Source organism: Diadema setosum, chromosome 12 (assembly GCF_964275005.1).
Source record: "Diadema setosum chromosome 12, eeDiaSeto1, whole genome shotgun sequence".
NCBI classification, from domain to species: Eukaryota; Metazoa; Echinodermata; class Echinoidea; order Diadematoida; family Diadematidae; genus Diadema; species Diadema setosum.
The window spans coordinates 31,946,848-31,959,346 of record NC_092696.1 but is presented as its reverse complement, the minus strand read 5'-3'; the positions used below and the strand labels follow the sequence as shown (position 1 = coordinate 31,959,346).

At 38.4% G+C, this 12,499-nt stretch overlaps 1 protein-coding gene across 1 annotated transcript in view; it reads left to right on the top strand.

The window, feature by feature from the left end:
- The window catches only part of LOC140236031 (liprin-alpha-2-like), a 207,250-nt gene that overhangs the window by 184,199 nt on the left and 10,552 nt on the right, over positions 1–12,499 (top strand). Inside the window, exons 19-23 of the mRNA XM_072316006.1 lie at positions 169–256; positions 885–1,167; positions 4,722–4,978; positions 6,939–7,036; positions 8,145–8,389. Of these exons, the coding sequence (XP_072172107.1) occupies positions 169–256; positions 885–1,167; positions 4,722–4,978; positions 6,939–7,036; positions 8,145–8,389 (971 nt within the window). The remainder of the gene's footprint in view (positions 1–168; positions 257–884; positions 1,168–4,721; positions 4,979–6,938; positions 7,037–8,144; positions 8,390–12,499) is intronic.

The window sequence follows — 12,499 nt, the reverse complement described above, 5'->3', positions numbered from 1 at the left end:
CTTCTACGCAATAATAGGAAAATGATCATTGTGCTTGTATCTTGTTGAGCTCTATGGGTGTGGCTAATATTGACTCCGCCCCTTCCTCCCTTGAACACAGTGCTATTTAAACTCTGTGTGTATTTGTGTGTGTGTACACATATCCCATCTCTCTACCTTGCCCTGCAGCTCATTTACAAGAAGACTCCGCCTCCCAGGACTCCATGGCGATTGGAGTGACAGGGCAGCGGGAGCAGGATAGGAGAAAGAAAAAGAAGTGAGTACTCTGAGATCACTGTAGACAAACTGTGCAATCCTCACTCAATTACATGTTTCTGAGCCTGCCTGGCTTCTACACACACTAAAGGAAATATGTGGGACTATCAAAGCAGTTCCCTCTTTTATTTTCACATGGCTATTTGATTGGTCCTGAAAATCTCTGCACAATGTTGTCGCATGAACAAGGGCTAATATCTCTCTCTCTGTGAAAAACATTGTTGCATAAAAAATGTGAGTGTCAACAAGTCTATGAAGGTATTTCTTGTCCAAAATTTGAAGATGTTTATTAAAGCAGCGACAGAATCAAGTAAGAACTCCTTGTCTGCATTTCAATTCAATTTTTTTTTCCAACCATTGGGTAAGAACATACATATATACAAATTGTACATGCAATCAAGAATATGCATGTAATTATTTGCTAACATTTAAACATCGCCAAGCAACATATTTAGTTTAATGAAGAAAAAACCAGAAACAGAAAGGGGGAAAATGGTAGAGTGAAGTACTTAGATGTTTGTTTGACAAGCATCATTATAGCCTGGAAAGAATATGCTATTAATAAATGAAATGTAGAACTTTCCACATCAAATGTTGACCTTGCCAAATGATCCCTCTTCGTCACACAGGCACGAACTCTTGGCGGAGGCGATACGGGCGGGCACACCGTTTGCCCTCTGGAACGGCCCCACCGTGGTGGCCTGGCTGGAGCTGTGGGTGGGCATGCCAGCCTGGTACGTGGCCGCCTGCCGCGCCAACGTCAAGAGCGGCGCCATCATGTCGGCGCTCTCCGACACGGAGATCCAGCGCGAGATCGGCATCAGCAACCCGCTGCACAGGCTGAAGCTGAGACTAGCCATTCAAGAGATGGTCAGTCTGACCAGCCCCTCGGCCCCGCCTACATCGAGAACGGTAAGTATAAGAACCTACAGTGTACCACTAACCTCTTTACGAAGTAACTAGATATCTCATAGGCCAGTCGCTTTGAAGCCACCGCGCCGCCATCTTACCACGCACATCACCTTCACACTTGTGTACAGAACTCATGACATCATGTGATCTCAAGTCTCTCCTGGAAAATATGTGCAAATCCCCATTGAGTGTGCCTGGTAAGATGGCGTCATGGCGGCTTCACTTGTTTGTACAGCCTGAATTGGCCAGTGAGATATCCAGATACTTCCGCTAGAGATCAGTCGTACACCTCTTCAAGAGTTGACTCTGAACCTTCTATCCCAAATCGACAGAACCCTTTCGGTTTTTCTTCTCAAATATGAAAGCAACAGGAAAAGCAAAAGCAAAAACCAAAAACAGATAGAAAGAGATTAAAGTAGAAGACTATATGTGACCCGCTACAACAAAAGGATCCTAAAGTCGCTGACGGGTGAGCCGAGAAAATTGAGTTTGAAGTCAGATCACCAAAATCTGTCAAAACGTTCGGATTTCTGTTTTTACATAATTTTGTAGTCTAATGTATCTTCTATCATCTGCCGAAATTTCGAAGCTAAATGATCAAAGGAAAGGCCTGAAAATAGCATTTTCTGGGCCATGCTTGGCTCGCCCGTCAGCGACTTTAGGATCCTTATGTTGTAGCGGGTCACATATTATTTTGTTTAATATTTCTGTTGGGTGATAAATCAAGCAGCCCTCAATTGTCAGTCACACATATATTTTATGTCAAATCTTAATGCAAAGTGAATCGATTTAGAAATAGCCTTAACTCAAGACATTTGCCTCCCGGCTCTTAAATTTTGTTGAAGTTCTATATGCGTGAAAAATAATGCGGTATTTCTGAATCAAAATTAAGTAGCAGGCTGTTACTCAGTTGCAGCACATCAAAATTTTGCTCTTTGCTTCTTGTAAAATTTTAAACTCACAGTATTATGATAATGCATTCGTTGACTACAAAATTGTCAAATTGCTGTTACCGATGTGCATTATTCTCAAAATCATATGAAAATGAGAAAAATAAGATGTGCATAGGATTCATTGTTCTTTTTCAGTATTTACTTCACCTGTAATGTTCCAGTACATAGTCCATTGTTTGCTGTTATTTGCTGGTAAAATGAATTATTTCATATTCAAAATGAAATTCTCTCATACAAAACGAAAATGGGAACACAGGGTATGCTAGTTTGAGACCTTAATATCAAGTAATTCCACCCTGTAACAAGTACCAACCTTGGTGTACTAATGGCAGTCATTTATTTGGTACACAGTTAATTTTGTATTTAATGCATTTTATCAAAATGACATATTTATCAGTACATTAATAATGGTGCTCAGGTGATATTAACTTGTTACAAGTAAACAACAACAACAACAACAACAGATGCTTGAATTGTACATAATCTACATGACAAATCCCCGCCCCTGTGTTAAATAGCATGTGTTATTTGGGAATGTGAAAACTAGTGGCATGCTTGTGTACGTGTATAAAAGAAGGTTCTTGGAAATGTTAATGGTGCTGCTTACTGGGAAACAAATAAAGCAACTTAAATCAAACCAAAGCAAACACAAACTGGAAGAAGAAAAAAACTGAAAGACGAAAATATGTATATCAGATCACATTCTTGGAAAGAGAAGTTTCAGTCTAAAACTCTAATACAGCTGTAAGTCTACTCATTAATGCTAAGTATGCACTTGACTTCATCAGGTTTTCCTAGTAACTACACATGTTTTTGTCATTATCAACTCATAGATGTTTTATAATGATATACAGATTTACGATGATTGATTTATAACTTTTGAGTGAAAAAGAGGCTTTTGGTGATTCTGCAACCCAAAATGAACACCATCATGTCGCCAACATAAAATTCAAATGAAAGAGCAGGGCTTATTCCACTTACAAATACAAACTATAAATAATGCAAATTATGATATTGAGGTGCATCATCAAATTACAAGACTAGTCCCTTGGGGTTTGATGTGTCAATTCAAGCATTAAAATGTCATTTGATAGAGCTGGATTAATTTGAAACAGAGTTTATGCATGAAACAGACTGCATGTAAAAAAGCATGGATTTTTTAGATCCATTATTTTAAGTTTGAACCGAACTATGATTTTCGAACCAGGTACATTTCTTCAGAAAATTTTACCCCTGAAATCCAGCCTACAACTTGCAATGTTTCCCGAAGCAGTTAGCAAATGTTGTATTCCTCCATGATTACAACATCCCTCAAGTTATTCTCAAAATGCCACTATGAAGGTAATGCACTGTTAAGTGTCATAAATGCTGTGCTATTAAAAGTTACAGACTTCCTATTAAAGTTTGTGCTAAATGATACTTACTTTCCTAGGATGAGGAAAAATGCATTTATGTCAACATCAATCTGTTGGGACATTAACCGTTTGGTGAACTCTCCTTGCAACCTTTCTAAACATATTATTTCATTGATATTACGAGGCATGTTTTGAGGAAAATTATTTTGTGTGCTTGGTTGAAATTTGTCTTGTTGCATCTTCATTTTTGTTGCTTGGTTTGTTGTTCAAATTTTCTGTTGATTATCTGTCAGTGCCTGTGGTTATGTACATGCTAAGTGTTTTGTTGTTGCTGTTTTTTATTCCCTCAAATGATGTTTTGCATGTACAAGTAAGCCTGAACATAAATTTGTTTTGTTTGCAAATGACTGGTAAATATTGTATGAATCATGATATTGAAGATAACTACTTATACATGATTGGTAACCATTTAATCTATGTATGTATCCCAAGTGATTATGTTTGGTTTTGTTTCTTTTGGGAATAAATTTGGAAAACCGAGAAAAAAAAAGAGAGGAAAAATGTCACTTGAATTGCTGCTTCCCTTTGTGAGATGCTTCCAAAAACACTTCCACTAAAACTGAAATTACCCAAAATTGTATAATTTTTACAGGAGAAACTCTGTCTTTCCTCAAGAATATAAAACAGATTCGAAGTTACAATTTGTAAGAACTGAAACATGACAAATGCTCTTTTTTTACAAAGTGCTCACTGAATAGACATGTTTCATGAGTGGCTAGAGGTCTTTCTTATCATAAAAGAAAGGTTGGACTTCAAGTATTGTGTATCTAGTGAATCAAATACAGAGGTTTTGAAAAGGAGGCATTTTGATAATTTCTATTTAAAGAGAGTGGAGTATGTTGACAATATCAATAATTTGTAACCTTTGCACAAATATATGTATGTATGTATGTATTGTTCACTTTCTTTTTTTTTTTAGCATGATGCAGTTAAAACACAATTTTGTATGTATATTTTATGAATGAAATGTTAACTGTTTCTTTTACCTTGGGAATGCTTGTATTTATATATATATGGTAGACTAGTGCATGCTTGTTGGTACTAACTGGTGCACCTTGCTTCCTCCTTATCTGTGTGTATGTGGAACGCTACGCCCCCCTACCATACCCTACACTTGAATACACACACATATATACATATACATACACACACTTGCACTCTGTAACTCGTACAAATGCGACGACAGTCTGACAATCTCAATGCCCCCTCGCAACCGCCCCCGAAACCGACTCCCCCGCCCCCGCCCCCTCCCCATCCCATCGAGCAGACCCTGGCCTTCGGCGAGATGGGCCACGAGTGGATCGGCAACGAGTGGATGACCAGCATCGGACTGCCCCAGTACCGCTCCACCTTCATGGAGTGCCTGGTGGACGCCCGTATGCTTGACCACTTGACCAAGAAGGACCTGCGCGGACAGCTCAAGATGGTCGACAGCTTCCACAGGTGAGGACGCTTCCACCCCCATTCCCAACCCTATTACTGTCATGGAATAGTCCATGGTCACTGTTACATGAGTGACGAGTAAGAATGTACCATTTGCAAGAAAAGGTAATGTTAGCTCTTGTGTGTCAGTGTTACGGGATGTATTGCAGATGGCCTGTCAAAAGAAAGTACCATGTTCCTTTACCCCCTACCCTCACCACCCCTATTACTGCCATGGAACAGGCAATGGTAACTGTTATGTGGATTGTAGGTAGGAATGCACCATTTGGGAGAAAGGGTAATGTTAGCTCTTGGTGTCTGTGTGTGGAGGTGTATGCCAGATGGCCTCTCAAAAGAAATTACTCTTAATGGTGGCTCAAAGAAAGTGACAGCTCCATTTGATAGTACTAATTGTTGATGAAATCTTTTCTGTAGGTAAATGTATGAGCACATAGGTTCCTCCCCAGAAATTTTAACTTTCATAACTTTTGAACAGATTGTCTGATTTTCCTCTCACTTTCATTCAGTTTAGCTTTAAGTCTTTCAATGTTTGCTGAAACTACATGTATATTTTGGGAAATTTCAGCAGTATGTAAAACCACAGTTTGTTTATGATTATAAGTTTCCTTTACAAATTGTCAAATTTTGCATATCACACCATTTTTGGATGAGAAGTAGTAACTCCAGGGCCCTGTTGCATATGAAGATGATATCAAACATAAGTCAAATCAAACATACGTAATGTAAGCCATGTATCAGCCAATCAGAATGGAGCATTCAGGTACTTATGGTTTTGATCTTCTGATATACATGTATTTGATCTCAACTTTTATGCAACAGGGCCATGGTAGAGGGTGTGTGGCAAAGCAAGACCATCCAGGAACAAAAACCGTCAAACATATATTGTGACCGTGCATCACAAAACCAACAAAAAGTCGCACGCACTGATTTTGTGTTTGGACTGAAAACAGGTGAAATGGGTCAACCCAGTCAATCTTGAGTTTTTCATATTTTCTGAAAGAGCATGTCTTCTACATTATACTAAATTTTGGGATCGGAAAACGAACAGGAACTTGTGTTTTCAGTAGTTTTTCTTGAACACTTTTTGGTGGAATAGTGTGATTAGGTGTTTCTCTTAGAGTCCTCTTCATTTCTTAAAAACCCTGTCCATACGCTTCACTTTCAACTCCAATAACTTTAAAAAGAATGATGCTACTGCATTGAAAGTTGGCATTGATCATCTACAAAATGTGTTGATAAAGCATGCCTAATTTCAGCTTAATCTGATAATCCCTTCATTGTTGTTGCTCGGGTGGTTAACATCCTGTTTTTTGTCCCATTCATTACACAGCTAGCACGGCTTGGTAAAGATTAAGTGCGTGAATAGACCCCATACTTAGAGTCTCTTTTCTCAGTTCACACTTTCCAGAGTGCGTGCTTTCTTTCCAGTATTAGGATAGGTTAGGAGAGTCCATTTGAATGAATTTACACATCATTTTAAAAATTAAAGTCTGCTCTTTCAGAATCTGCTCATAACTAAAGATCCATATCTGGCGACTTTTTGTTGGTTTTGTGACGCAGGGTCACATATACAAGTATAATCTAATCTATGCTCACTGCCTCAAACGGGAATAGATTTCAATGTGGAATATTATGTTGTATATTAGCTTTGTCAAATACTACATGGGATGAGAATGGCCAAATATTTATACCTTTGTTGTGCTTTTAATTGTCTCCTTCACATATCAAGCATTTCTGTCATACCATTGTAAGGCATGAACTCACATAAACTTTGGACATGATTCAAAGCAGATGGCCCATATGGTGAAATGATAGACCATAAACCATTTCTGTGCCAAAGACTTTGGACAGTGTGTACAATGCTATGAGGTTTTCTGAGCCAATCAACACTCGCAGCACACAAAGGGTTAAGAGAAGAAACTGACATCTGGTTACTCCCTTGTGTCTCTGCCTGTAACAGGAATAGCTTCCAGTACGGTATACTATGCCTCAAGAAGGTCAACTACGACAGGAAAGAGCTGGAGAGGAGGAGAGAGGAGAGTGCAACAGAGGTCAAAGGTCAGTTTGATAGTCGGGCGCTGATGATTGCTGATGCCACCTACCCACGGTGCTGTTATGGTGGACAGCTACAAATGCACTTGGAAGAAAAAATGTAGTTCACATATTTTGAATCTATTAGAAGGCAATTGGTACTATGTACTACATTGTATATTCTGTGAGAATTTTAAGAGCCTATGCCTTTGTAAAGATGCTCTTCACAAAGTTTAGTTTTCATTTTTAATCTCTCTCAGAAGGCAGTTGATATTATATTCTGTCAGAGTTTCGAGGATCTGTGCCTTTGAAAAGATTCTTTCGACAAAGTGTAGTTTTATGTATTTTTAATCTCTGACAGAAAGCCGATGATAGTTTATTCTGTCAGAGTTTCAAGAACCTACAATATGCCATAGATTCTCTCCCCAAAGTGTGTATATTGCGAATGTCTCTCGGAAGGCTGATTGATGTTGAATATGTTCTGTCAGAGTTTCAAGAACCTATGCCTGTATAAAGATGCTCTTCAATCCATGTTTATCGTGAAGTTGTCTGCTCTTGTTACGATCTACTGAAGATATGAAAGCCTTAGTTCATGTCACATGTTTCCTTTTCTCAATGGAAACCCAAAAGACCACTTCACATGGCTCATCCAAAGAGCGTGGAGAATATTTGCTTTATTTGTCTTGAGAAGCAGGTAAAGGAAATGCGTACTTTCATTTCAAAGAAAAATGAAAATGTCATATTTTCTTTGTATTTTCTGCTACTGTCCCATCAACATTTTATGTTTAGTTCCTACATTGAGAAGGTAGCACTAAAATTAAGCAAAATGTGAAGAATTCATAACTTCTGAGCAGATTGTCTGAGTCTCCTCAAACGTTCACTTTAATGTTCCACTAAACATTGCTGCATTGGCTGAATTTTCATTGGCTGTTTTGGGAAACTTACCCTGTATGTGAAAACAAGTCATATTGTATCCATTCCCTCTAGAACTAGTACTGCTTCTTGGCTTATCATGATATTACTGCTGGGAGTTACGAGTGAAGAGAGATTCAAGGGTGTGGTGGTAGATAATAAAAATGTTTGCTAATGGGTGTTGCTGCACCCTTCCATCCCCCATCCCCCCACTCCTTAACAGATGTACTTGTCTGGAGCAATGAGCGGGTCATCAAGTGGGTGTGCTCCATCGGGCTCAAGGAGTTTGCAAACAACCTCAAGGAGAGTGGGGTGCACGGGGCGATCCTGGCCCTGGACGAAACCTTCGACGTGGGCACCCTGGCCCTGGCCCTGCAGATCCCAACGCAGAACACCCAGGCACGACAGACGCTGGAGCAGGAGTTCAACAACCTCCTCACCGTCGGCACGGAGCGGAGGCTGGAGGAGGTGAGGGGATGAGAGGAGATTTCATCGGTGGTGGTGGTGGTGGAGATGATGGGTTGATGATGGTAGTGCAGTTGCTCTCGTTGCTAGTGCTGATGATGATGATAATTGTGGTTGCTATGATGACAGATAATATAAAAACAGTAATGTCGGAGGAGGAGGTGTTGATGATGATGATGATGATGATTGCGGGGATGATAATTATATAATGACGATTGCTGTAGTGACCAATATAGATAGCAGTGTAAGAGGGAAAGGTGGTGGTGGTGATGATGATGATGATGATGATGATGGTTGCTATGGTGGCAAACGTCTATAGACTGTAGTGGAGTAGGGTAAGATGATGGGGATACTTGAAGAAGGTAGTGACGATGGTGATGATGATGAAAAGAAAAGCGATGACAATGATGTTTCAGCGATGCTCACTGGTAACAACACCCTGTCACAGGGAGGACGATGAAGAGGAGAATGGTTGCTTGGATGTGCAAATGATTACTAGAATGATTATCATGATGGTGATGTGACAATCATGCCATGTATGTTGTATACCACCCAAATTCTATAAAAAGGAAAGAGCCAGTGGTGAACTCAACCTTGATATCCAGGGAGTAGGCTAGAGGAGATGATCAAATGTATGGATTATGATGACGACGACGACGACGACGACGACGATGATGATGATGATGATGATGATGATGATGGTAGTGGTGGTTGCTATAGACACTTAACACCTGAGATACAATGTAGATAAAAAACAAGTCAAAAGCACTAGACACTATCAACTCTTCATTCGCTCATTCACATCTGTCTCCACAAGTAGAAGTTTATTTGAAGCAAATTTTGTTTTCATTAAAATTCAACCTACACATTTGTATCTCCAATATTGTTCACCTCTGTGAACTGAAAGGGACAAAAATTTCTAGCATCTCACGAATTCCTAGACATTTTTCACTGGGATGTCATTATATTTTAAGTTTGTTTTGAAAGGCACAAATGCATTAGCTGTTTCTGTCTTTATTTGCATCTTGATATTTTGAGTGTGCATATTGTCTCTGAAATAATAACACAACACACACACACACACACACATTGATGATTTGCAGTAATATGATATTTCAATATTTCACTCACAGTTTGATTTAACCATATAGTCACTACACTTGCGTTGATCCAATAGAGTCCAAGTATATGGGAGGTCCTATTGTGTGAGGGAAATTATTGAAAGGACAAAACAGAAGGTGAAAATGTTGTGACAGTTTCAGATATTATTTTTTAGTTAGATATCTTCTAACACCTATAAATAATACTAAAGTCGGAAAGTATTTTTTCAAGAAAACATACAAGTGTACAACAGACAATACCAATAGCGGTATTATAGGTTTATGGGTTTTCACCTATTTCCCACATCAAATGCCAAAATAAAGATGTATAAGACAACGTGTCAAGTCAAATACAACAAATAATAAAGAAGAGTTGCTGAACAGAAATTATTATTTGTGTTTTGAATTTTTTCCCCTTTTGTTCAAGGAAATCAAGAATTAAAGAATATTCACGTGAATCATCTTTGTATAGGCATTGTTGCTCTGGCGGGATGTTGTGTGTATGTTTGTTACTATAAACTTAGTAGTTTAATGGGAAAGGATGGGCAGTCTGGATGTTTGTGTGTTTGTCTGAAGCAATGTGTTGTATTCACATTGATGACTTTGAGTAATGTGAATGTGTAGTGCACGTACACTTGTTTTATGATTTGATGATGTGTTTCACTGACAGTGCACTAAAGTACTTCCATGTCAAAATGATAATGATTTGATTTGATAATAATTTGAAGATCATATATCAGAAATAATCACGCAGATAACTCAACTGCCCGTGTGCCCATATTTACGACTATATTACTCATAATGAATGGTTTAACAATGGATTGCGCAAAATGATTAATGCTGCTGTCTCTATATTCGCAATGTTTGACTTCTGAAGATGATAAACTAACGGAGATTTGGCCTATAATATCAGAATTTATCGATTGCATTTTTCGTAATAATGCACTGACTGTATGTATGATTAATTCATTGTTTGTTGAAATGTATGTACATGTATGAATACCCTTCAAATGTGTTATATAGCTCAACAATTCTTTTTTTATTTTAACAACATTCTTTTATTATTGGTTAGACCTGGCTGAACTGTTCTGATCCATAACTTTGCCTGATTTCTGTTCGAACATAGATCCGTCTTTCATTTCATGTTATTCCTCCATTTTTTTTTCTTTTTTAATCTTGTGTCCAAATGCATTGCATGCACACGAAAGACATAGTGTATACAAGTGTAGTGCATGAGGGCGCCCTACTAGTTGTTTCCGTTATTGTAGCAGTTTCCTTTGATGCTAGTCATAGATAGCCTGTTGCTGTGTGTAACCATTTTTCCTTTTTTTTTTTTTCCGGACTTTATTCTTAATATGACACAAAACATTCTTCACGAGCCTATTTTTCAAAAACCATTCTGTGACAAGAATTCATATAGAGCCACTTTTGGCACCCCATGATAAAGTGGAAAATGACACCCATCTCCCTCCTCCACCACTCCTCCCCCCCCCCCCCCCCAAAAAAAAAAAGGGGGGGGGTGGGAAGAAGGCAGATGAACAACAACAACAAAATCTGTTATCTTCAGGTTCCCTTTCAGGAGACAATATAAAAACAGAAGAAAAAAAACAAACAAACTCATGCTGACAAATAGAACAACGACCTTGATTGACAGAGAAAAAACCCATATCGTCGCTGGGGTGACAAGACTTTGTATCTGCAATTTTGGTGAATATGATTTTTTTGGATTAATGGTCAAATAATGGGTTAAGTGATGTCCTGTCTAAATCCCAACTCTCTTACTCGAAAAATGAAGCCACCACAGCATGTCAAAGGAAAGGCTATCCCATGTTTTTTGGCTCTCCTGAACATTTGACATTTTGTAGATACAAGGTCTTGTCGCCCCAGCGACAATATGCAAGAATTTGATGAATACATAACATTGCAGACAAAAACACCAACTCCCATGAACACTGTCCATCAACTAATTAATCACTAATGATACGTTGGATGATGAAACATGACATAACCCAGTCCCTGCATTTGAATGACTTTAATACTTTCAAACATACCTGTAGCTTTGTCAAGCTCACTTTAGATGTACCCTTTCTCTACTGGATACCTTTTGTCTATTTCTACATTTAATCATAGTTTTATATTTTCCTGCATTACAGCAAGTCTGTACCACCTCTGTCTTGCCATCTTAGATTCAACCAACACTGGGAGGTACATGTAGCATGCCATTTGCCATCAGTGGTCCCACACACTGACAATAGAGTTTGTTTGGATAGTTGATACAATTTGATAACTGCTTGAAGCATTTGATTAGCAAAACTACTAGGGAAGGGAAAAACTGCCAAAAACCAAGACATCTTTGCTCCACAAATACATTGTACAATGTACCTGTCTTGTAAAATTTCAGACTATTACTACGTGAAAATGTTTTGTTGCTATCGGTAGTTCCACAATCCCCTGGTTGGGCTTACTTTGCTGTTTTAAGATACCAGGAAGATTGATGGATATATTACAAAAACTGAAAAGAAATCTTACTGTAGTTTTGATGCAACAAGAGGAAATGAAATGCTACTCTAAGGCTCACATTCCACTTAAAGCAAAGTGAAAATAAAAAGTTACATGACAGTTCCTATCCATGTTTGCTCAGTCTCTCTTGATAATGTTTACCTTCATGAATTCAGACAATGGTAAAGATGTGTGAAATATTAAACAAAGAGGAAAGGGGATTTAATGAGCCCTGTCCTTATAAACAATTTCAGACTTTTGTAGATGCACACTGAAAGTCTACATCATCATATTCTGACATTAGATGTTGTCACCTTCAGGCAACCTCCAGTAGAACTCTTAGAGTGCTGAACGAGCCCTCACTTTCCTCTATTCATTTGGGTATTTATATTTTGTTTATATATATGTTTATTCATCAATCCATTCATCAAGCTAAAACTCTATTCTCAACCGTGAAAGATTCAAGTTGAGGCATCCATGGTTTCTGTACTCAAGGCACATGTACATTTTACGT